The 24,882-nt window shown below is 31.5% G+C and overlaps 4 protein-coding genes and 1 non-coding gene across 6 annotated transcripts in view; 1 reads left to right on the top strand and 4 right to left on the bottom strand.

Moving 5' to 3' along the window:
- The window catches only part of LOC106106619 (ATP-binding cassette sub-family G member 1-like), a 23,714-nt gene extending 22,779 nt beyond the window's left edge, over positions 1-935 (bottom strand). For both annotated transcript variants that reach the window (XM_013287226.1, XM_013287225.1), the window contains exon 1: positions 781-935. In XM_013287226.1, the coding sequence (XP_013142680.1) occupies positions 781-812 (32 nt within the window). In that variant the 5' untranslated portion in view covers positions 813-935. The remainder of the gene's footprint in view (positions 1-780) is intronic.
- Positions 936-1,228: 293 nt separating this feature from the next.
- On the top strand, positions 1,229-7,203 carry LOC106106621 (etoposide-induced protein 2.4 homolog). Its single transcript, XM_013287228.1, has 7 exons — positions 1,229-1,409; positions 1,487-1,647; positions 2,740-2,995; positions 3,641-3,760; positions 4,134-4,357; positions 5,500-5,571; positions 5,933-7,203. Exons 1-7 carry the CDS (start codon positions 1,395-1,397, stop codon positions 6,042-6,044), a joined length of 960 nt encoding a protein of 319 aa, XP_013142682.1. The 5' UTR covers positions 1,229-1,394; the 3' UTR covers positions 6,045-7,203.
- Positions 7,204-8,532: 1,329 nt separating this feature from the next.
- On the bottom strand, positions 8,533-17,089 carry LOC106106620 (equilibrative nucleoside transporter 3). The gene is made up of 7 exons (XM_013287227.1): positions 16,653-17,089; positions 15,127-15,281; positions 14,536-14,681; positions 12,371-12,805; positions 11,924-12,009; positions 10,890-11,086; positions 8,533-9,664 (listed from the first exon to the last, which is right to left on the bottom strand). The coding sequence occupies exons 1-7, from the start codon at positions 16,878-16,880 to the stop codon at positions 9,553-9,555; spliced, it is 1,359 nt and encodes a 452-aa protein (XP_013142681.1). The 5' UTR covers positions 16,881-17,089; the 3' UTR covers positions 8,533-9,552.
- Positions 17,090-17,598: 509 nt separating this feature from the next.
- The window catches only part of LOC106106600, a 30,041-nt gene continuing 22,757 nt past the window's right edge, over positions 17,599-24,882 (bottom strand). Inside the window, exons 7-14 of the mRNA XM_013287197.1 lie at positions 24,698-24,823; positions 23,206-23,323; positions 22,534-22,677; positions 21,326-21,527; positions 20,630-20,762; positions 20,175-20,295; positions 19,219-19,819; positions 17,599-18,879 (exon numbers count right to left, since the gene is read on the bottom strand). Coding sequence (XP_013142651.1) covers positions 18,638-18,879; positions 19,219-19,819; positions 20,175-20,295; positions 20,630-20,762; positions 21,326-21,527; positions 22,534-22,677; positions 23,206-23,323; positions 24,698-24,823 — 1,687 coding nt within the window. The 3' untranslated portion in view covers positions 17,599-18,637. The remainder of the gene's footprint in view (positions 18,880-19,218; positions 19,820-20,174; positions 20,296-20,629; positions 20,763-21,325; positions 21,528-22,533; positions 22,678-23,205; positions 23,324-24,697; positions 24,824-24,882) is intronic.
- Positions 21,881-21,952, bottom strand: Trnaw-cca. The gene has a single exon. It is a non-coding gene; the product is annotated as a tRNA-Trp (tRNA).

Here is a 24,882-nt window from a genome sequence, read left to right on the forward strand (position 1 = left end):
ACCAAAAACAAAAAAAAAAAAAAAACCAATGAACTTTATGACCAATTTAAATATTTTTTAAGGATTGTAAATTTTATTGTGTTCAAGCGAGATCTATGGTCTTGGTTGGCCGTAACTCAAGATATTATTATTATTATTAAATAGTTTATACTATAATACAAAACTAAAAAAATATTAAGATAGGCAATTATTAGTGCAGACTCAAACACAGACAACTGACATATAAATCTCATGGTGACAAACACATTTAACTAAAACATAGTCTCTTATATTTATGTGTACATTAAAAAAGGGTAGATATATGAAAATATTACTAACTGAGTAGATATGTAAATTAAAAAAAAAACAATATAAAAATGAATAAGAGTCAAATGACCTCTCACTCATTGAAATATGTTCAGTCATTTAAGTTTTGCATCCTCAATAGTCAGTAATCGTTAAAAATTTGACATTATAACCCAAAAAACTTCACCCTTCTTCATTCAGTCGGTTAATAAATGACGAAATACATGTTAGTAACTATAATAAACATTGTAACTCATGCTAAGAAGTGGGGGAGAACTGTAAAACTTTCTAATACACATACAGACTTCTAAACTTAATAAATATGACAATACCAACAACTTAGACAAAAAGTAAAAATAGAAAATATATGTTACAAGCAGGTAAACGACCAAGGAAGCAGAAAACGATAAGAGGAAATTTATTTATCTTAAAAAGAGGTCAATGGAGATGTCAGCTAAGAATTACGTACTTGTTTATTAAATGAATACGGTTTACCTTAAATTATTTAAAATATACACGTTGTCCATTGCAAACACTTCTGAACCATAAGTGCACCAAAGAATCTTAATACAAGTAATTATTACAATGAAATGTATTAAAATAAATTGTGGAGACAATGTTTATGTACAAATTGGTTTTTGTGTTTGACACACAAATGTCAAATGTCAACTATTGTGAAAAGTATCAAAGAGCAAATATGGAAAGGTTTGCTTTGTGGTTCAGTCGATTCATAGATATGCACAGGTTTGCAACAGATATATTCTTTTTCTTCAAAGTATGAGATTCTCTTCAAAAAACCAATAAAATTCTTAACTTGAATAACTTTACAAATACATTGCATGGCAGAAATACAAAATGAGGAAATTCAAAATTAAATCTCCGCATTGCCCTCGCTACTTAATCTTTGGTTATTTAATAACGTCAATGTCAATTATACGTCAAAGTTTCCACAATAAAATTGTCAAATCTTAATCAAACAAAAGTACAATACCGTATTACGTATTTACGTAAAAAATGTTTTAATTTCAATCCGTAATGATTTGGTGTCGAAGTCCATTATCGCATTATCACTTGGTATAATGAAGCAATAGATAACGAGCGGTTATAAAATGGAGAGCGTTACAGTAATCAAACTTTGGCCGTGTCTTTGTTAGTCGTGTATATTTTTACAGCTGTTATAACAATGTTTTCATTATTTCAGAATTTTTCTGTATCGCTTATAAAAGGATTCATAGACAGCTTACGTGGTGTGACTGTGCTTTTATACCTTGACAAAGAAATAAATGAGCGAGCCTTAAGCAGATCACCAAAAATAGACTCCGAAAACAGCAAAAACAAACTAAAGCAAACAAAAATTAAACAGTAAGTTACTTCCCTTGACATAATTCAAGATAAAACGCGCTAAGGTCTGTTCAAAAATCATGTGTGCGTTTTTTTTTATGTACATCTATACTAGTATTACAAAGAGGAAAGATTTGTATTTTTATATGTATTGATATAACTCAAAAACTACTGGGCCGATTTCAAAAATACTTTCACCATTAGAAAGGAAATTTATCTGTGAGTAACATACACTATATTTTATTATTACTTATGTTTAGGAACTATTAATAAACAGCATGTTTCTGGACACCGGTGTTAAAAATTCAATAAAGTTTAACTTTTCTAGACTTACACTGCCAAAATTTATTATACTTGTATTTTGCCATTCATGATTTCTTCATATTTATCAGTTAACTTGCCTCTGTATGTATTTTACGTTTTTTTTAATTCAGTTATATATTAAATATTATGCAGTTTTTTGCACAAATTTTCTAGAAAGAAAATGTTTTTGTTTTAAACAATCAGTGTAGTATGTATTAAAATTACAGCATTGTTATTGTACCAACCTTGTTATTTGCATAAAACAAGGTGAATTGTAATAACAAAGTCAGGCTAGGTTTTTACATAGACTAATGTATATACATGCTGATTTTTTTAACTTCATAAAATACAAAGACTAGGTTACCTAAGGTCTAGTCGCCCCTTAATCTGAGTAGGCTATAAAGTCCTAACTCTGAAATAAATCTCAAATACTGACTCTTAAGCACTAATTACAATTTCACAGATGTTAAGTTTTTAATGGAATTTGGAGTTTGTGTTATCATTTAAAACACTTAGATATTCCAATATCTGTCTGTAATTCTTTTGGTGGGGACATATTTGAGATTAGCTGTTGCTACCGGCTTTGTTCATGTGAAATTTAAAAATATAGCCTGTTACTCATTGATAATTCAGTTTTTAATGCTGAAGGAATTTTTGAAATCTGTCCAGTTTTTTGAGTTATATCAATACATACAAAAATACATAAACACAAATCTTTCCTCTTTGTAATATTAATATAGATGACAACTATAGTATATTATGTTTATTGACTAAAAAAAACAGGTTATATATCTTGTAACTTTGTTCCAGGGAATCGAAAGTACTTACAAGGGTATTACAGTCATGTATTCTCAATGGTTTTATATTTTTACTGAGTATACTCGTGTTTGAGTATGCTCTGTTACCCGCGGTGAGATACTTAGTGTTGGCAGTATTCGGACATGACCCGGGAGTGGCACATAACGTCTGGGGCTGGATGCAGCCTTTCCTCTCCATGACTTTTAGGATGATATGGGTGCTACCACTGTTTCTGTTGAGCAAGCTAGTAAATGCACTGTGGTTTCAAGTGAGTTATTCATAATTCATGTGTTATTTTTAATAATACGCTAAAATTACAGTATTTATAACACTGAACTACAGCATTATATTAATTTATAAGAAATCAATTAGAAACTTATTTACTCTAATGACAGTAAAGATAGATAATCTATCAAATGTCTTTGGAAATTCAATATTTATTAAAATAAATATCCACTAATATTTTTAACTGAATAAACTCTCATAAGTTTGTCTTAATTACTTCAGATGTTAAAATACCAACTTATCCTACATATTATGGGAGATATTTGGACACTACATTTGTCTACATATCTATACTATTATAATAAAGCGTAAACACACACTTCTTTGTTGCCTAAGATGTCAGAAATTACAGCATATTTTTAATAATTACCTTTTTAATATAAAGCCCTACACTTGCGTCACGCCTTAGACTATATATTTTAACGCCATTAAACTTAGGAGGTAAATATTTTGGATACAAACCCTAATGTGGGAAAGGGACCATAAGTTGCTGCCAACATCAGGAAGCAAGGTTGTCATCATGTCATGGCATTTTGACAAATGTAAACAAGCTAAAGTTTTTATAATTCCATGCGGATGAAACTGCACGGGAACAGCTAGTTTGTCATAATTGCGAATTCATTTGTAGGATATTGCGGACTCGGCGTACAGACATCGTCGCGGGCGACCGCAGTTCATGTCCAGTGTCAGCAAGATTATTGCTGACTCACTGTTCAGTCTGCTTGTACAAGCTCTGTTTCTAGTACAGGTATGTACTTGATAATGATTATTGCACATTACTATTTAGATATTAAAAAAAAAAACTATTTATACCTTTTAATTTGATTTTTTTCTATTTAAAAGTAACATACAACTTTATCTAGTTATTACTAAACATTAAGGGCCTGTACCACCAAATTGTTAATTGTCTGATAACAATACATAATGTAAAATTTGTGATGGATATACCAGATTTTATTACCTTATTTGGCAGGGATGTCATTTTTAAGCTATCTGAACCTCTATCAGCCAGTAGTGGGACAGGCCCTAAAGTGATTAAATTAAATAATAAACTTACAGTAAAGGAAAGTCTCTTGCAGATCATTGTTTTTTTTATATATATTATTTGTTTAATATTTCAGAGTATGCTAGTCAGTATGCTCCCGATCACATACATCGGTGAACTGCTCTGCTTAGTTCACATGTGTCTGTTATATTCACTGTACTCGTTTGAATATAAATGGTTCAACATGGGCTGGGAGTTGCACAAACGCCTCACATTTATAGAAACAAACTGGCCGTACTTCTTAGGGTTCGGTTTACCATTAGCTGTGCTCACGCAGATCCCCCACTCGTATATTATTAGGTAAGTTTTAAAAAATAGCCTATGTTACTTGATAACGTAGCTTTTCAATGGTAAAAGAATTTTTGAAATCGACTCAGTAGTTTTTGAGTTAACTCAATACATACAAAAAAAAGTCTCCTATTTAGTATAGATTTTTGTTGGGTGTTTCCCGTTGGACCTATTGAATATATAGAACCAACACATCGGTCCAACGGGAAACACTTTGTTAATGATGTTGGAAAAATGTTACTCCTCATTTTATTTGATTGAAAGTCTAAATTAAATAAAGAGGAACTTCAAATTCTAATCGCAGTCATTATTTAATAAAAAATTCAGTTATTTTGTCAAAATAATATAACAAAATAAAGTGACATTGCAAAAATAAATATTTTACCATAAATATTCTAGAATTTACTAGTACCATAAATTATAGTTTGTCTATAGTTAAGTGTTTATTTTGGTATTTCCGTTGGACATTTCAAATTAGGTGTTTAAATCAACAAACAGACAAGACATAAAAAATATTTTTAACCCTTTAAAGCCTGATTTTTTTCAATCTAATTACAAAATGTGTAAGTTCCCTTTACTGTGTTTTTCACTTATGGGGAAAAATAGTAAAAAATTCAAATGTTTTTAAATATTTTTGTGATACGCTCCTTTTTGTTTTTTAATATAAAGATTATTAGTGAAAGGTAACATGTAGATATTAAAATAAAATATATTTATATCCCCAGTATAAAATTTGAAACTTCAGCTATTAATTTGTTAAATTCAATAACATATACTAATGTTTAGTTATATGGCCGTGACATGAATAAAACATATTATAATTATTTGCATAATCCATTGTGTAATCAAAGATGAATCAACGGCCAAGGTTGTTTAATTCTGATTACTGTACTTTGTTCTATCTTATCTTTAACTTACATTTGAATGAACATTTATGAGAAATTTTATCTAAGATTATTAGTAAATACAATTGTTAAGATGTTTAATTAAGAATTTCAAAATCGTTTTGAAACACAGCCAATAGATGGCGCTATTTCAACTATGTTGTCAGTTTTCAGGTTTTACAAGATTTTTCTTTTATTGGGCTTAGATAAACAATTGTATGTACAATTTAATTAGTAATTAAAATAACTAAATATAGATTCTTTTTCCAGTGGTTGTGTTTTCTCAATATTCTTCCCCGTGTTCATTTTGAGCGGGAATGAAGCTACACCCGTCATAGGAAGGTGAGTCGACCATATTTTTATTTTTTGTTTTTTTCGTATTTTCATTAATTTTAAAAGAAAATGAACAGACTTATAAATTACAAATGTTAACGGCATTTACATTAGCATTTTAAGAGTTCTTTTATTCGGGAATCATTTAAAGTCGACTTAAATGGTAAAAATACTCCTATAATTTGGAACGTTTCAATATTTAAATTAATGCAAACATGTCTGTGCTTCATAACTCTGTGATTATAGCCTTATAAAGGTAAAATTATTCAGATAGGTTCATTACAATTTCTTAATTCTATTGAATTCGACTATATTATACATTTTTATTTACTATTTTATAGTTATTTTTAAAAAACATTTTCTTTTACAGCGAATATCCTCTAAAGCTGTTCTCCCCAGTTGTAGCGATATCTAACGGAATGTTCCGCTTCGTGCGGAACACTGCGGAAGTTGAAAGAACTACGATTGATAGAAATAGCTGATAAAGTGGGAGCTTATTGGGGGAAGGGGAATACATCACACATCACATTACTAAGTAGTGCCCTTAGTAACTAATAGTTACTAAGTAGTGGCCTTAGTAACTAATGGTTACTAAGTAGTGCCCTTAGTAACTAATAGTTACTAAGTAGTGCCCTAAGTAAGTAATAGTTACTAAGTAGTGCCCTTAGTAACTGTTAAACTAATTAAATCACAATCGGTTGTTTAGTTATCACCTCTTCATACCGCATTCTTTAAGGGATTGGTATAAATTTAATGTATGAAATGGACGCTTAGGGAGTGCTATTAAACTCTGAGTATGAAATATGTCAATGCGGTAGCTTTGTAACAATATAAGCCTGTTATATAAGGTTATATCTCAGTATGAAAGATTTTTTATAAAATTGTGCTGTAATGATTAAAAGTCGATTTTAGTAAAAAAAATATTGGACTGTAAAAGCCACTCTAAAGCGGACAAAAATGACACAAAATTTAATTAAAAAAATGTAAAACTAAATACACTTTAAATCAAAAAAGATGTAATTCCTTTATCTTTTATGTTACAATGATCTCTGTATAAGTTCAAAATAGATGCGAATTTTAAAAAAAAGTGTCTTTCATACTAATGGTTGTTTTAATGCAAATTTTAAAGTAGGAAAGTAAAATTTCAAAGTACATAGAAAAGGTAGTTTTTTTATTCATTATCGCAATAGTACAGATGTTTTATTTGGGTGATATATTTTTAAGTGCTGATTTACAGGGACGTTCTAATTTAATGGTTAGTTTTGTAAACAAATGGCACTATTTCCTTTATGTAACGTATTTATTACATTAAAACGGTGCCTGAATGCTGCTTGAATTATAATCAATCAATCGTCCAAGTAATTTAAATTGAAGTAAAAGGTACCAGTTTGGATCCGACTCGAAGGACCATAGCACAGTATGTTAAAACATTTATTGGAGTTTGTTCATATAATTTGTATTTACTTGGACAATTTTATTATACGGATTATGGTCTTCGTAACCGTGGGATTATACTGTTTTTATATAGGTTTCAGTGGAAACCGAAGCGAATGTACTTTACATGTACATGAGTCGCGTATTCGTCGGAAATTGTGATTAAAAAATTTTACATGACATTATTTAATAAAAAATGACTGATTATATATATCGTTTTATTTCGTGTTTTTAACCTTCGATAGAATTTTTTTGTAGCAAAAAAAAGTTCTCTAACCTAGTTCAGTAGGTTTTTTAAATTAGTACTTCGTCACATTGGACACTATCGAATAAAGTGTTAAAAAACCCCACATTATTTCGAATTAGAAGAAAAGAGTCAAAAAAAGAAAAAACATGTTGCGAGTTCTAATTTTTATTATACATTAAGAATTAATACAATTTTTAATCCTGGTCAAATACATTGTTTGTTTTGTTAAAAATCAAATGTAAAAATCAAGCCTAAGAAAACAAATTCGTGTTTCAATAACCTAAAATTAAAGTAAAAAAAGCTTACATAGAATATCACAATTTATAGACTAAAACATAGACAATATAAACCAAAGACGCATCAAAATAGATAAAACTAGATAGGTTATATGAGATTAGTTGATTCCATGTAATAGTAAGAAAATTGATATTTTTCTATACAATTTCATTATAGTTTTTGTAAAAAGAAGCCTTCTTAATTTAAAAAAAAATATTTAGTTAGAAAAAATATTTATTTACTATGTCTACATTTTAGCCTGTTCAAAATAACATCTAAGTAAAAAAATATTATGCTTAAAAATACTTAAATGAATATATATTTTATACACCAATAGATTCACAGTTAACTTACGATCAATTTAAAAAAAAATATCGAAATTACCCGTAAAATATATATCAAGTATTTAAAACGGATGTAAGTTTATTTCAAATAGCATTACAAAGCTTAGTAAATACTACACTTTTTATTATTTTTTTTTAACGTAAATTAGGCGCTTAATTCTAATTTATGTTCACATTTACATATATGTATATTGTATATTTGTTCTACTATTCCTTAATTGAGATCTACCTTGTTCCTATTTAATTGTTAAGCATAAGAAAACAAAAAAATCCATATAAAATATTGAAGCTAAAAAAATATTTTTATGGCAAGTAAAAAACATTTGGTATAATTGACATATTTCATATGAAAAATATTGGAATGTCATATATCATTTTGAGCTTTGAGAAAAAATTATAATCTATATCTGTAGCGACCAACTTGAGATCAACATAGTGTTTGGCAAAAACATAATTTGAATGTAAATTGCCAAAAAGATGTGTAAAACATATCGTTATCTCTCTTTTTCATAGAGCATAAAAGAAAAAAATTAATATTCCATAACACATTTTACACTAAAATAATTATAAATCAATACTTTGCATTAAAACACACTAATTGTAATGAAAAATTGTTAAAAAATGATTGAAAAATCAAAACAAAAATACTATTTTCTTATTATTATGTCCGTTATTATTTTACATTTAACAGTATAGATATGTTTTAGTTACTAATCGGAAGCAATGTTACAATATTAATGACTAATTTACTATTACTAATTTTTATGTCAATCCCTCCCACTAAATACTAAGTTACCCTTAAATACAGGATATTTACATAATACATAAATGACGTAAAATTAGGTACATTTTTATCTACTATTATGCTTTGATAACTCAATTTTACAATATAGATAAATAATAAAGTAGTTAATTCATACTTTTAAAATACAACTGCAGTTATTTATTGAGTATTATTTCTACAACTTGACCGCAAAAAATAAGAGAATTTAATTTAATTTGATTTTTACCAGTAATTCTGGTATAAGATACACATCAAAATTATCTCAGTATTTTACTTACAATCATGTTTTTTTTTAATTCTGTTTAACGCTTAGAAATAGAAATTATAACAACTAATCTATTTAACTATGAATATTGTTTATTTAAAAGTAATGTTTAATTGCTGCATAATAACATTGTCATGTTTTAAATCTAATACATAAAAGGTCATGGTATATTTTAATCATAGACTTTTTAATCTTTGACATTCTGTAATCATAGATGATACAGGCCATAGACAAAATAAGTATCGACAACTTCCGTTTAATCTTTGACGTCAAAGAGTAAGTACATAATTGTATATAATTTCACGATATCTTTTAAATCATTTTTAAACTAAGGTAACAAATATATTTTTAAATAAATTATTTCCATTTGTTACCTTTATAGTAATTGAGTTTATTATGTCATGAGTAATTAGTATAGTGCAGTGATCGTCAAAATGGCATGTGGCTTGGCTAAGCGGCTTTGACTCAAATTCTCCAAGAAGCACATTGTTCGTATTAATATTTTTTTTAACTGTAGATTTTTTATATAACAAAAATTTACTAGACAAGCCTTATTTTTCCGATTTTGTTTTTAAATTGTAGTATTCATATATATGTTATGTTTGCCGACAACTAGTATATTGTTACATATATTCACGACTTACAATAGACGTACAAGCAGCATGCCGAGTGCTGCGCCCACGGTAAGGCCGACGCATAACATCGTCGCTACCACTGAAGATGCTTTCTCCCGTTCATGGATATCTACCACCCTACAAAAAACATTTTATTTGCTTCATTATTATCAAAAAATATAAAAAAAAACAATGAATAATAATAAAGGTACAAGCTAAAAAAATAAAAAATAAATAAACTACTAAAAATGGTAAATATTAGTAAACTATATAACTTATTAAAATTAATAGAGGAAAAAATCGCAATCTTACTAATATTATACACTAGCATACGCCCGCGACTCCGTTCGCGTGGAATAAAAAAAAAAACAAAAGCAACCTGTGTGTTCTTCCAGACTATCCTCTACACCTATCTAACAAACATCCATCCATCCATTTAAACTTTCGCATTTATAATATTAGTAAGATGGAAAGGATTGGATGTTTGTTAGAGTTTGTAACCTAAACTGCTGAACATGTCTCAAAAAAGGCATAGATATAGAGGATAGTCTGGAAGAACACAAGAGTTATTTTTATTTTTTTAATTCGACGCAGATGGAATCGCGTGTAAAAGCTAGTAATTATATAAACATGTACGAAGTTGTTTGTGCAATAATATTATCTTTAATTGGTTAATTGCGTACAAACTAGGAACACAGTTATCTCTGCTATTAATGTTTATTGCTCAAACACGTGTTTGAGTAGGAACAAACAAGACTTATCGCAAAGTTAAATAGAACACGTTTTCTATGTTTTTATGATCTGAAATTACGAAAAAAAACATGAAATAACAGGAAAAAATAACATTGAAATGTATTGTTTTTTTTTACATTTATAAGAGAATAGATTTCATGTTTATAACAAGTAAATTTAATAACTACATTATTCCCGAGAGATATAGGACATATTCGTTGCTATAAAATACTAGTTTTCGCCCTAGGGTCCGACCGCAAATTAAAGCAAAAGTAAATAGCCTATGTTCTCTACCAGATTATCAACATCTATGACTTTCATTAATATTCATCAGTTTAGGCTACAAACTTACGTATTCAAAATAGTAAAATATCTTACTAATATAAATGCGAAAGTTTAGATGGATGGAGGGATGCTTGTTAGAGTTTGTAACCTAGTTAAACGGATCACGATGAAATTTGTCAAACATGTAGAATAGCCTGAAAGAACACATAGGCCATTTTTATTTTTATTTTATTACAAACAGACGGAATCCCGGGCGAAAGCTAGTTAAAAGCGAAAATCTAGTTAACAGTATCTTTGATGAAGATTTTCCTGGAAAAAAGCTAAAAAAAAATGGGGTATGTATTACCTTGTGGCGTTGATCATGACGATGTTGGTGAGGTACCCGTTGGAGAAGGAGAAGAGTATCATGATGAGGATGTACTGGTAGTCGCGGGGGAAGAGCACGGGTAGGCGGCGGCGCGGCTGCGCGTTGCACACCATCAGCAGCGGCACGCCCGCCGCGCGCAGCACGCTGCACAGACCTATCACCCACTGCTTGCTAGGCTACAAATATCAAACAATCTATCAAATATCCATTTTTTTATATAATACGAGGTGGCAAACGAGCAAGCGGCCTCAATCCACCGAAATGAAAAGCGACTGCACATATACATCCGCAATTGCAGATGCGTTGCCTACCCTAATTGACGGAGGACACACATAAAGAGGACATTTCCCCTTCCTATGCATCTCCACCGTCAAATCCACTTTTTCCTCCCATCCTTTCCTCTTAAGAAAAGGGTGGAAAGGAAAAGGGACTAAAATGAGGCCTCCGGCACCACACTCATCAGACTGTACGCGGAATTGCTTCCACTTCACGCCTGTTTTCTGTGTGGTCGTGGTATTACTGGGGGCGTGCCCTGCACTGCTAACTTGTTAAAGCGGGCACTACCACTGTTAAATCAATCAATTAATCAATAAGGAAGTATGTCTAAAACAAATTGATGTAAAATCAAACGTTACTTTAGTAACTACTAACTGTCTCTGCTTTTTGCGCATGAAATTATAAAAACTCTATTTTCTTGTTTAAATCTATACATACAATAAAATTTGTGTGTCTGTTTGTCATATTAAAAGAAAAATTCCAGATTTCAGGAATATAATGCATTTGCATTGCTGATAACATAAAAAAACATTAAAAAACTTTTTGTCTGTCTGTCCGCAAGCCTGTTGTTCCAAATTCTGACTTTCACTGTAGGGTAGTTGACATAGACGGGCTACTTTTTTTTTTTAAATTCCGCGCGGTCAAAATGGCGACCGGACCGCTATCTTTGGAATGGCTGGACCGATTTGGACGAGTCTTTGACTGGAAGGTAGCTGGTAGAAGATATATGCACTTACCCTTAGCAGAAATCCAGCAGCCAGACGACCGGAATAATCACCGCAGTTGAATATAAGATAATTCACCACAGGAACGAAGAATATGTCTGAAAAACATTACAATGACTGAATATTTATAACAAAAAAAAAAACACTTTTATACAGTAAACTGCATAAGTAAACATTTACAAAACTATAGAAACTTGTATATTCAATTTCAAAAATATTTATGCACTAGCTTTCGCCTGCAAATCCGTCCACGTAGGTTTAAAAAAAAATTAGGTACACTAAGTGTAAGAACACTACAAGAGCAGACTATTTTATATCTATGACAGATTCATTAAGACCCATTAAACCGTTAAGGCTAAAAAAACAGCTATCCAAAGTGGTGTTTAGTAAGATAATATCCACCCTATTTCTGACCTAGAATTTATTCCATTGACTGTACTGGTAAAAAAATATACTTACTATTCCAATCAGTTCCTTTAGTATCAGGATGAGATTCAACAAGCACTGTAACGGCCGGGTACACCGCCATACTGATCGCGAACACAGCAAATATACTGAACGCGTACACCCAGATTTTCTTCATAATTAGAACCATAGACACATCTCTATGTCTATTAGGACCCAATCCACTTCCGCGCAATATATGATGCGTGAAAAAATCTATCTTATACAACAAAGCGTAAGAAATTAGAGAAGTTACAACCATTATATCGGCGATTATGAAATAAATCAACGCACTATGTAAGGGGGATATTTTGAAAGCTAGTGATATAATTTGAGCGATGGCTGCGATAATTCCGCCTAAAGATTGTCCGGCGACGACAGCCGCCATATATTCCTTGGAGAATTTACTGGCGATACCTACTAGACCACCAGTAAATACTGCGCTTGCAGCTGGAAAGAAACATGATTTTTTTAGTAAAAATTTTAGGTTCAAATGCATGACAAATACGTATTTATCCTGGTATTATAAAAAGGAAAGATTCGTATTTTTGTATGTATATAACGCAAAAACTATGGGGCCGATTTCGAATATTATTTCACTAATAAATACGTTATCACTGAATATAGGCTACATTTATATATAAATTTTATTTTCGCGTGGACAAAGACGCGAGAAACAATTAGTTTATAATAATTAATTATTAGTTACTGAATTTAAAAAAACAATAAAGTATAGTGTGTACTTTCAGACTATTGTCTATGCCTAATCTCATCAAGATCTGTTCAAACATCCATCCATTCAAATTTTTGCATTTACAATACTAATAAAATAATTGTGATTTAAATAAAGAGGTAAAAACAAATACGTTTATACCGATTTAGTTATACAAATATTTTTCAAGGAATTTTTCCTTCCGGGAACTAATAAAATTAGGAAAATAAAAAAAAAGCATTTAAATTGTGATAAACATAAAACATTATAGTAGCCGTTGCTTGCGTTTCAGCACGCGTGGAATTAAAAAATACATTAAAAAACGTATCCATGTTACTTAGTGATAACGTAACTTTTTGATGATGAAAGAATTTTTGAAATCGGCCCAGTTTTTGAGTTATATCAATACATATAAAAATACAAATCTTTCCCCTTTATAACAATAGTATAGACGTAAAGACTAGTATATAAAATATATCAGGCTGCGATAACTAGTTAAGAGTACATGTAAATTACGCATAGAGACGACCCAGATATTTGCATGTACAGGTCACTTGAGTAATGCTCTTATCTCTACAAATTTACTGATATTTGTATTCCTCGATATGTAAACATCGAACGCAATTTCCTTTTATATCGCTTTTAGTATTTAGTTTGTCATTTTCATCATTATTTTAAGAAAAAAATTACACAATACTGTCTCTTTCATATCTTAAAGCGACAATAAAAATGTTAAGTAAAAGTCAATCATTTTTCTATACATTCCCTACGCTGTCTTTTCCAATCAATGCAAAAATGCATCTACAACTTCAAGAAGTAAAATGAAGGGGAACTTCGACAGGGAAGGGATAATATAGACAGGGTAAATATCCCCAATTGCATCCCCTATTAAAGACAGTCAACATATTTATAACAGAGATGTCTATACAGCACTTACTTATATAAAGTTATACAAACATGGAATTAAGAAATAGTAAAAAATATAGCCCATGTTACTAACTGAAAATGTAGCTTTTTAACATTGAAGGAATTTTTGAGATCGGTACAGTAATTTTTGAGTTATTACAATACATACAAACATACAAATCTTTCATCTTTAAAATTATAGTATAGACTAGGTATCTCGGTTCACAGAGATCGCTCCCGGAGATCACCAGTAATATAAAAGAGTTGCTGGGGTTCTTCGGCGAGCTGGGTTGGCTGGAGTAATCTATGTCCTATTCTCACGCAAAATACGCGCTAGTCGTGGAGTTGCGGAAAGCATAGCCCCTACTACTACTACTATTACTATAGACTAGCTGTTGCTCGCGACTTCGTTTGTCCTTGTCTGTTACTAACTGAAAATGTAGCTGTTTAAAAGTGTAGGAATTTTTGAAATTGGCCCAGTAGTTTTTGTGTTATTAAAATACATACAAAAATACAAATCTTTCCTCTTTATAACATTAGTATTATACAATGTAAAACTTACCGGTCATAATAACCACAGTCACAATGGTAATGATAAAGAATGTGCTCTGCCATTCATCAGAGTCTACTTGCACTAGTGCGGTGGTGAACAGGAAGGTCAAAGTCACCACTACAAGGGATCCTTGCAGTCTAGACTTCAATGGTACCCTGAAATTAACAAAATCATACTTATATTATAAATGCAAAAGTTTACATAGATGGATGTTTGTTAGAGTTTATTGCCTAATCGGCTGAATGGATTTCGATGAAATTTAGTATAGATATAGAGGTCAGGAAGAACACAGAGGCTACACACTTTTGTTTTTGCTTTTAATTCAATGCGACCGAAGTTTGGGCAAGAACTAAAATATAATCATTATTAATTAGAAAAGTAGTTTTTTCCAAACAAAATCTTAATAAAGATAAAGCCAAAACAGACAGACAAACAGTATTTCGTTATCAGCTAAGCAAATAAATCTTTGCACAAACTTTAATTTTATATACAGCCACTCCAATTTTATTAACTGTTTTAAATATTTAAAATATCTCAGACAATATAGAACGGGTATAAAACGATTATCTAATTAAGCTATTTAGTATCAATCATACTTACAAATGTCCATACAAGGAGTTAAGAACAAGGAAGATCAAGTTAGGTATAGCGGTAGCTACATTAAGGTAGGATGTAAACTCTGCTTGGAACTGCGTCTTGCGCACAAACATTGTCACATTGTTGGGCGTCACATCTCGAAACTTGTACATCCAGTACTGAAAACATATTAAAAAACATGACATTTTAGTAGATTTTTGTTAATTCACTAATGTTTTTTACCATTTAAACTAAAATCTAGATTTGGGATAGGAATTGATCGGATATCCGTACCCCTAACCTTAGTCTTTGCGACATTGAGGTCACATACAATAAAATATTATATTTTGCCGGCGACTTAGTCTGTGCAGCATTAAAATAACTTGATAAGTAGCCAATGTGTCATACAGATTATATTCTACATCCGTGTTAAATTTTATTGAGATCCATTAAGTTATTGGACATATGAAGTAACTAATATCCATCCACCCATCAACAGCTATCCACAATAATTTGTATAAAAACGTCATTGCATTTATTCTCATTGCCATTTTTCATCCGTTAAAAATCAGTATCTTTATTAAATAATGCTGTTTATTTAGATATTTAATTAAATCAAACCTTGATAATAGATACTGTTATAATAATAGTAATGTTATAATGGAAATGCAAATTCACCTTGACATCAAATAATAGATATGACCTACTTACATTAGATTTGTTTGAAATGTTATGTTAACTGAAACCTATAGCAATTAAAATATTAATAGAATCTTTGATTTAATTTTTAAATTTTATTTTAAAAGGTCAAATTAATACAAATATTACAAATGGGGTAGTTTGCAAGGATGGATGGATATTACAACATATCTCCAAGATTATTTAACATATGTAGATGAAATTTGGCACAGATGTAGTACATAATCTAGAAGAACACATAGGCTATAATTTTTTTTATCTGTGTGTATGAAGTCAGGTGTAAAAGGTAGTCTGATGCACACATTTTTTTCTGTATCTCATGTTTTTATCAGATTTTTTGAATGTCAATAACTGAATGGGTATTTGACATTTACTTTGTCATCTACCTTAGTCCTTTAAACCTGTTTTTAAATGTGTTTGTTTGTCTTATTACAAAAAAAAACAAACATTATAGACTTGTATTTAATATATTTTATTCACAACCTTATATTGGGATGTTCTTTTTTTTATAAATATGGTTAAATAAACTTTTTGTTCGAGATTTGGATCTTCATTGCTAAATTAAATATGGACTTACCCAAAGTAAATGGGATTTGATAAAGAAAATGACATTCAAGGCAACATTTGACATTGTATATATTTAGGAAATTTACTTCCATGCTTATTTAAATACTGAGAATTAGATAACATGCACTATGACATTGTGTAATGACTCACAATGTTTACAAGAATGTATGTATCACATTTCTCCTTAATATAAATGATGTAATAAATGCTTTAGATCGCATGTAGATTTTAATTGTAATTAAGTATTACTTAGTGTATTTCTACAATAATTATTAATTACTTACGTCGTTTGCAGTTATTAGGAAATTCCATGGTACAAGCGATGTGATGCCAAAAAGGTAGAAAAGTATGTAAACGAGTCGATATCTATCGGTTGGTTGTTCGTCACTATTTAGTACTTTTGTAGAGCAAGAGTCCGTCACAAGTTCCCTTTCTTCTGAATCATCAATCACCTCTTCTTCGTTCTCCATAGTCTCAATCTCATCATTGTTTATCGAGCCTGTAGCATCCATGGTGATTTTTTTCCACTTTCGACTCGCAACAAAAATTAATTCAAGTTACAAAGGAAAGCAACTTGTTATTTTCTGTATCGCGATATTAAATATGCCAATTTAACAACACCTTTTAACTTGAGACTAATATATTTTGCTCCATTCTGTGCACGTAGTCTGAATACGTAACTTATTCAAATATTTTATTTAATTTTAAACATAACACTGCCCGTGCCTTTATGTCAACTTGTCAACTGATGTCAATAAAATATTCATCGAAGGAGTACCAACACAGAAAAGAGATGATGGAAGAAATTGTATAGCTATCTTTTTCATTCACAGTAGATTTTCTATACTGCGATCTCGATCACACATGGGTTCTTCATTTCCAATCGCCAACACTACAATATTAGTAATGTTACCTGCATATGTTTCGTTTACCCCAATGTCACAAAGGTATGTAATTTTATATTCACGCTATTGAGTAAAAGTTAAAATAATACGCAGGTTTTGGTCTAGCATCCAAAAATGCGAATAGTCTGTTTACATTTTGATACGACAATTCTTCGGTATATGATTTGTTGTATTCTACACAGAACTATGTAGAGAAAAAAAAAAGAATTATCAAAATCGGTGCTCCAGTGTTGGAGACAGGCGATATCTTTCTTTTGGGAAGTCGGTCAATGAAACAACAACGTTTAATAAAATAGTAAAATTTTATTAACCTTCTTGATTAAAATTATTTTGTTTTCTACGTTTGTACAATGTAACAATTAAAGCATAAACAAAATTTTCATAATATTTATAAATAGACCTTTTTTAAATGCTAAAATGCATGTGATGTAATTTATTTAAAAATAAAAGTGGCATTAAACACAAATATAAAAGAAAACTATACATGAGAAAATAATGTATATTAAAATATTTCTTTGTTTATTTTAATTTAACCTAGGGACGGACACATTACATGGACTTAGTACTACACTTCTAAAAGTTATAAAAATGATTTAGCTTAATCTGCATATCTAATTAAATATCCACCTAAGTGTTATTGATACGTTAGTAACTTGTTTTTTAACAAGCAAATATACTCCAAGTTTGGAAAACAAATCATTTTACAATGAATAATTGTATTTCTTAAAGATTAATTATTTTACTTAAATGAGATCTTGCTTAATTTGTGAATAAAATACATAGTTTAATTTTACTGTGTTGCAATTGTTTGCAGAAGCAAGATTTGAATTTAAACTGATATATAAATTTTCAAAGGCAACTTATTTGTATTCATTTAGTAATATTTATTAATTACATTATAATAAAACGAAAGCGTGGAATGAACACTAAACGAAGCTAAATATATAAATGCAATAGAACATTTACGTGAAAAATATTGTCAGTCTTTTATTTGCTTCTTCCACGTTGATTTCTACCACCCCAACAATTATCCCTTCAAGATACTTAATTAGTAACTAGTAATAATAAATGAAGAATATTTAAGAACACTTCTACATTCACTGAAAATGATTATCAAAATTGTCTAATCATCGTCAATTTAAATTTCAAATTTTCCCATAATTCTTGGAGAAAATAATTAAATTGCAACATTGATCATCGCAGAAGTTTTCGCGGCATATTTGACAATTGACATACAAAATCAATTTTGATAATGAAGCGATTTCTCGTACAATTATTTTAACCAAATATTAATTCTACGGTAATTTGAGTAAAGCATCTTGGTGACGTTAATTGCACTTTATCATTTGTATTATTTTAGTTTATTACATGGCAGTTTCCAATGGTTGGCTGTAAGATCGGCTATCTTCGGTGATCGTCGGCGTCGTTTCGTCGAAGTCGAAGTTTGTTTCGAGTAATGCTTCTGATTTTGAGCGGGAATGTAACTCTGGGTACGTGTTGGATGAGTTCGGGCTCGAGTCGTAACTCGCGAGGGCTTCTGACTGCGAGTCGTAGTATTGTGGTTGCGGCGTAGATGTGATTGTATCGTCGAAGAATTGCTGTTGGTCTGTATAGGAATGGATTTAACATTAACACAAAAAAATTAGACAAATTAATGCTTAAAATTGCTATAGGCATATTAAAAACATATACCTGTTTATTCACAGCTATAAATGTGCTGATTTACGATTAACGATCGTTAAAAGAGAACGTTTACTTTGAAAAACATAAAGCTTGCTACACACGCTGCTTTATCTGACAAATTTGTCTGAACAGTTAGATCGTTCAGATAAATCTACAAAACTGGCAACTGTTCAATTCTTATATTTATACACGAATTATATGAAATCGTCTCATAAATAACGACTTTGTGACTTATTTCATGAGTTAGACTAATAAATATTACCTGGCGTGTCAGTTCTCTGTCCAAACGTAGTAGTCGGTACAGCGCCGGGCTGAGGTGGCTCCGGCATTTTAGACCTTAACTCCATTAGAAAAGATAGCTTTGGCTGTGCACCATAGTCGGGTGTCCCGTACGGACCGTATATCTTCCCCTCCTTTTCTAACTCCCGTTTTAACGCTAAAGGATCTGTGTTTAACGGCCTTAATGGTAACGTATCTGATGTGAAATATTGAGTATCCGGTGACAGAGTTTCATCATCAGGTGATGTAAGTCCCCCTGGATGATGGATTATGGGTAACTCTTCTGTTGTACCAATAGGGGTTTCTATGATACCGGGATTTTCTTTGTACCCTTCGTTCCGGTACCCCAAGTTGTAAGGTCTGGTTTCTGGTACGGAGTACTCTGGTGTTGGTTTTTTATTGAATGTGCTGTGTTTGAGTTGTATGATGTTGCTAGGGTTATGCGCCTCGTAGATATCGAAGCTTTGGTTATCTTCTATGGAGGAATTAAATTGGCTTTTCTCCATAGATTCCATGGAGGTGGTGGACGCGAGTATTTTGCGGTAATCCGAGCCCTTTGTCAATGTGTCGGTTGATCTTGTACTCTGTAATTAAATCTTTATATTTAGTGCACTACTTTTTTAGCCTTTATATTGTAACAAAATTAAGTATTATATTTTTAGTAAAGGTCGAAGAAATTAATTTAATTGCCATTAATGGATAAACTAAGGCATTTTGAAATGAAAGTAAAAAATTAAAACGAAACGAAAGTTAATCTACACAGTTTATAATATCGGAGTGTCTTTATGTAGTATCAAGTATGTCGAAAATACGATTTTAAAAATATATGCCTTGTTAATCTGTCCACGTTTGTTTCTGTACTATTTGAACCGAATGGACTTTGATGGGGGACATAGCTACAATTCGACTACAATATTATGAATATAAAAATGTTATTACCATTTGTGCGAGTTTCCGTCTGTATGAGTTATCAGGGAAGCCTCCGTTAATGCTGCCGATGGAGCGCACCGAGTGCAGCGACTGACGTATCGAATTCCGGCGCTCTAGACGCTGCACATGTCTGCAATTCATAATTAAAATAAAATATAATTAAACCGGCGATTACATCCGTGTGGAATGTAGTATATGTGATCTGCCAGACTATCCTCTATATCTATGCCAAATATCGAGATTCGTTTAGTAGTTTAGGCTTCAAATTCGAACAAACATCCATCCAAACATTCAAAATATTTATAAAGAATGACCAAGAACGCACTACTACGGTCCAATAATAAGTCAAAATATCGCACCAAGTTAAAAATCACGGTTTAAAAAGGTTAACGGTTAAGATAAAGTGTATTTGAGACACTTTTTATTGTAAGGCTTTCTGTATTATCTGGAGTATAGTAACTTACCTATGTTTCGACTTGGAGTACCAGCAGATGAGAGCTGCGCCGACCAGCACGACGGCCGCCACCAGCACGCCGATGAACGCCACCGCCAGCGTGTCTCCTTGCCACGACAGCGGGTCGATGGATATCTTTGGATCTGTTGGAAATAAACTTTTATAAAAACAACAAATAAAATCAATTTAAAAAGTCAAGAAGAAAATCAGTAATGCGCTGGAGGATTGGCGCAACACTAGATATTGGCATATACGTCCCGTCCCTATCTGACAGCTGTCAATGTCATATAGACATTAGAATAGCGCGCCTTTCTTCCGGGAGGCAGTGGCCTGAGTGTTTACGTTAATTACGTTGTTACAATTATATTAACTGTGTAAAAATAAATATGTAATGATATACTGCATTTCAAAATTGGCTGTCAAAATTATTTCATTGTGAGTTGCTAGTACAAGAAAAAGAAACAATAATTTTATATGTATATTTTGTATAAAAGTACTTTTTAAATTCTTTGGACTTTATTTAATTAAATTGTTCAAGCTTTCGTGTGACATTATTGGAAACAAAAGAACGGATTAACTCCGATGACGTCATCAGACGATCATACTTGAGTCATTCTAAATTAATTTTTAACATGTCATGAGATATCCGAATCCTCAAAATCCGCTTGTTTTAATGAAAAAAATGTTTAAAATAGTGTGTACTTACCTATTTCACATACAAATGCATTCTTTCTGTTACAGTCAGTGATATCGACGGTGGAGAATGCGAAGGAGGTGCATTGCGTGAAGTAGTCGTAGTGGTTAACCCACACGCGGTCCCCGTACTGGAACCACTGGCTCTGACGTCGGATGAACTCGTAAAGTGCATCGTAGTTATCGCCCACGTATGGCATTGACGCGTTGTCAGACTTGAAATTAAATAACATGTTAAATTAAATGCTAAAATATGTAGATGCTGTAATTTTTTTATTTTCGTTCGCGTGTAAAAAACAAACTATCCTCTACATATGACTTTCTTTGCAATCCGTTGAGCAGTTTACAAACTCTAATAAACATCCATTCATCTAAACTTTCGCATTTATAATATTAGTGAGACAGCAAGAAGTAATAAGTAAGATGGACTGTTGGTAAAATTTTATTTAAATTTTACAAAAACACATAAAAAATTCTTTATTCATTCATTCATTATAATTTATGTTTATAATTATTTCATGTAAAAAAAATAATATTTTTATTTAAAAAAAGTAAAAAACAATTCTTTTGACCCCGACGTGATTTGAACACGCAACCTTCTGATCTGGAGTCAGACGCGCTACCGTTGCGCCACGGAGTCGTTGTAAGCACTTATCGAAAATAAATACTACTTCAATTAAATAATCGATTTTATCGACATAAGCGGTTATCAGATGTTGACGGTTGAAATACTTACTAAATAATCGTTTTTTTTAAAGATAATTATTAAATTCTGTGAATCAACATGTATGTATGAAAAACTATGAATAAGGATAACGTGAACAAAAATTAACCATGATTAGTCATCACTATTAATATAGTTTATATCGAATATCAAGTTTTTTCTTTATAATGTGGACTGGATTTTCATCCTGCAAATAACTCTATTATCCATCTCTGTCATCACTAACGCAATCCATCCAACTCTTTCTAAGTCTACCTCTACTGGTTTTACCATTTTTCGAGATTTCTCAAAAGTCAATCAGTTTCAGAAACGGTTCGAAGTTTCAGAAACGTCGGATATTTATCCGTTTTACAATAAATTTGAATAATTAAAATAAATAATTAAAAAGGTACATTAATTTACTAAATGTAAATTATCTTTTAGTTGGTATAACTGTTTGTAATTGTTAATCTCTTGTTTTTCAATAAAATGATTTGTATTTCCTAATTAAAACTGACCGAGCAGAATTGCCTGGCCTCCTGGTAGGTCATGGGCGCGCCGACGTACATGTAGCAGGTGCCGGCCACCGCGTCCCAGCCGGGCGGGCACTTGCCGCCGCCCAGCACCGACACGTTGTTCATGTGGTACGGCTGGTAGTCCACCTCAAAACATACACTTCAATGTAATTCTAGTTAGATCCACTTAACTCACTTTTTGACCGACTTCCCAAAAGAAGGAGGTACTCAAGTCTTTATGTTTTTTTTTGGTTATTTTGATGACATTCGTTAGAGAATCAGAGGCACATTGTTTATATCAGAAAGACGTATTATACATCTATACTAATATTATAAAGAGGAAAGATTTGTATTTTTTTTTGTATGTATTGTAATAACTTAAAAACTATTGGGCCTAGTTCAAAAATTCTTTCACCATATATTTTATACAATATTTTTAAATCAACGTGGACGAAGTCACGAGAAACAGCTAGTTGTAAAAATTGATAACTCCGTCACAGCTATACAGAAGTAAAGTGAAAGCAATTCGGCATTTCGTCTGCTGAATGTACTCTTTCCACCAAAGGCTCCCGAAACTCTGATAAGGAAAGGATGGGAAGGGAAATTTAATTTGACGGAAGCGGGGATACAAAAGAAAGGGAAATATGCTCATAGTGCGGTAACAAATGTACTTACCTCGAGTAATAGTGGATCGTCGGATCGATCTCGTATACGTCCAGCGACAGCCAAGCTCTCGTTGTAACTCCAGTAATTATGCTTCGCGTCGATACGAGTCCTCCATAGCTCTAGTGCACTGTAATTTATTATAAAAATATCGTCAGTGACTAAAATCATACTAATATCATAAATGCGAAAGTTTAGATGGCCGGATGGTAGATGTTTGTGAGAGTTTGTAGACTAAATGACTGAACGGATGTAGAGGATAGTCTGCAAGAACACATAGGCTTCCCACTTTTGTTTTTTTAATTCCACGCGAATACGGGAGCGAAAGCTAGTCTTTAATAAAAAAATAGACACTTCGAAATTTCAACCAATAAAATTATATTGCAGTTTTTTTTTTTTAAAACACAAGGTGGCAAACGAGCAAGCGGCCATAGACATCCGCAATTGCAGATGCGTTGCCTACCCTTATACGACGGAGGAGGAGACGCACATAAAGAGAATATTTCCCCTTCCTATGCATCTCCTCCACCGTCAAATCCACTTCCTCTTCCCAACCTCTCCTTAAAAGAAAAGGGTGGTAAAGAGAAAGAGACTTAAATTAGGCCTCCGGCACCACACTCATCAGACGAAACACGGAATTGCTTTCATTTCACGCCTGTCTTCTGTGTGGTCGTGGTATTACACCGGGCGTGCCCTGCAGTGCTAAGATGTTAAAGCGGGCACTACCACTGTCAAGAGTTATGTTATACCATTTGCATCTTACATTCTTATTACTGTTAGTAATAATATTCAATTATTAACAAATAATAATAAACATAAATATGCGATTAATTACGTGCATGATAGTAAGCAAAAAATAATAGAGAATAAAGCGAAAGGTGCAAGTCGATATTATTAATAGAACTGAATAGAAAAATACCATACAAAAATAATAATATAATATAATAAATAATACATTTTATGTAAGAACTCACCTCATAGCATTGGGATTATAGTCAACAAAGCTATACGCCGGCAGCCATGCAACATGAAACATGCAAGTCATTCAAATTGTATGACATTAGTATGAAATCTCACCTCCTTAATTGATGTTTGTATGAAGTTTTGATAGTTTAATAAGGGCCTGTCCCACCACTGGCTGATAGAGACTTAGATAGCGTAAAATTGACATCACTGTCAGATAAGGTAACAAAATCCGATGTGTGATGGAATCACATATTTTACACGTTTGATTTTTACAACATACAATTTACAATTTAGTAGGACAGGCCCAAAACACCCAATTTTGACTAATTTTTACAGTAAAAGTGCTTTATTGACTTGGAAATAATTAAATATTTACTGTTAGTTCTTTAAACATGAAATTAAAATTAAAGGAATATTTTATCGGAGTTTTCTATGAATAAAATGTTTTCAATATTCTAACAACTTTGATGTTATGTTATTTACGCTTTAATTACTACTATTTATTTAACAATAAGCATATATTAGTTTTGAAACTTACATAGAACGGTTAACAGTAATCATTTCATAATCATTGTCGGGATTGAAGAAGACATTGTCTACGTAGTGTTGTCCTGCAGTGCCGGCGACCACGGTAGCGCGTCCTTGTCGGTCGAGTGCGTAATTTCTGAAATATAACAATTACTTATGATTTAAATGTAAAGCGCCTCTTGTAATCAGGAGTTT

This window comes from Papilio polytes, unplaced genomic scaffold (assembly GCF_000836215.1).
Source record: "Papilio polytes unplaced genomic scaffold, Ppol_1.0 DF822178.1, whole genome shotgun sequence".
NCBI lineage: Eukaryota > Metazoa > Arthropoda > Insecta > Lepidoptera > Papilionidae > Papilio > Papilio polytes.

Excerpts from the sequence above, each read along its gene's own strand:
- LOC106106620 (XM_013287227.1), bottom strand. The coding sequence starts at position 16,880 with ATGGATGCTACAGGCTCGATAAACAATGATGAGATTGAGACTATGGAG. Across the intron at positions 12,010-12,370 it reads TAAAGGAACTGATTGGAATA|ACATATTCTTCGTTCCTGTG; the intron begins GTAAGTATATTT and ends AATGTTTTTCAG. Across the intron at positions 11,087-11,923 it reads CTGCTGGATTTCTGCTAAGG|CCTAGCAAGCAGTGGGTGAT; the intron begins GTAAGTGCATAT and ends TGATATTTGTAG.
- LOC106106621 (XM_013287228.1), top strand. Across the intron at positions 2,996-3,640 it reads TAAATGCACTGTGGTTTCAA|GATATTGCGGACTCGGCGTA; the intron begins GTGAGTTATTCA and ends ATTCATTTGTAG. Across the intron at positions 5,572-5,932 it reads GCTACACCCGTCATAGGAAG|CGAATATCCTCTAAAGCTGT; the intron begins GTGAGTCGACCA and ends TTTCTTTTACAG.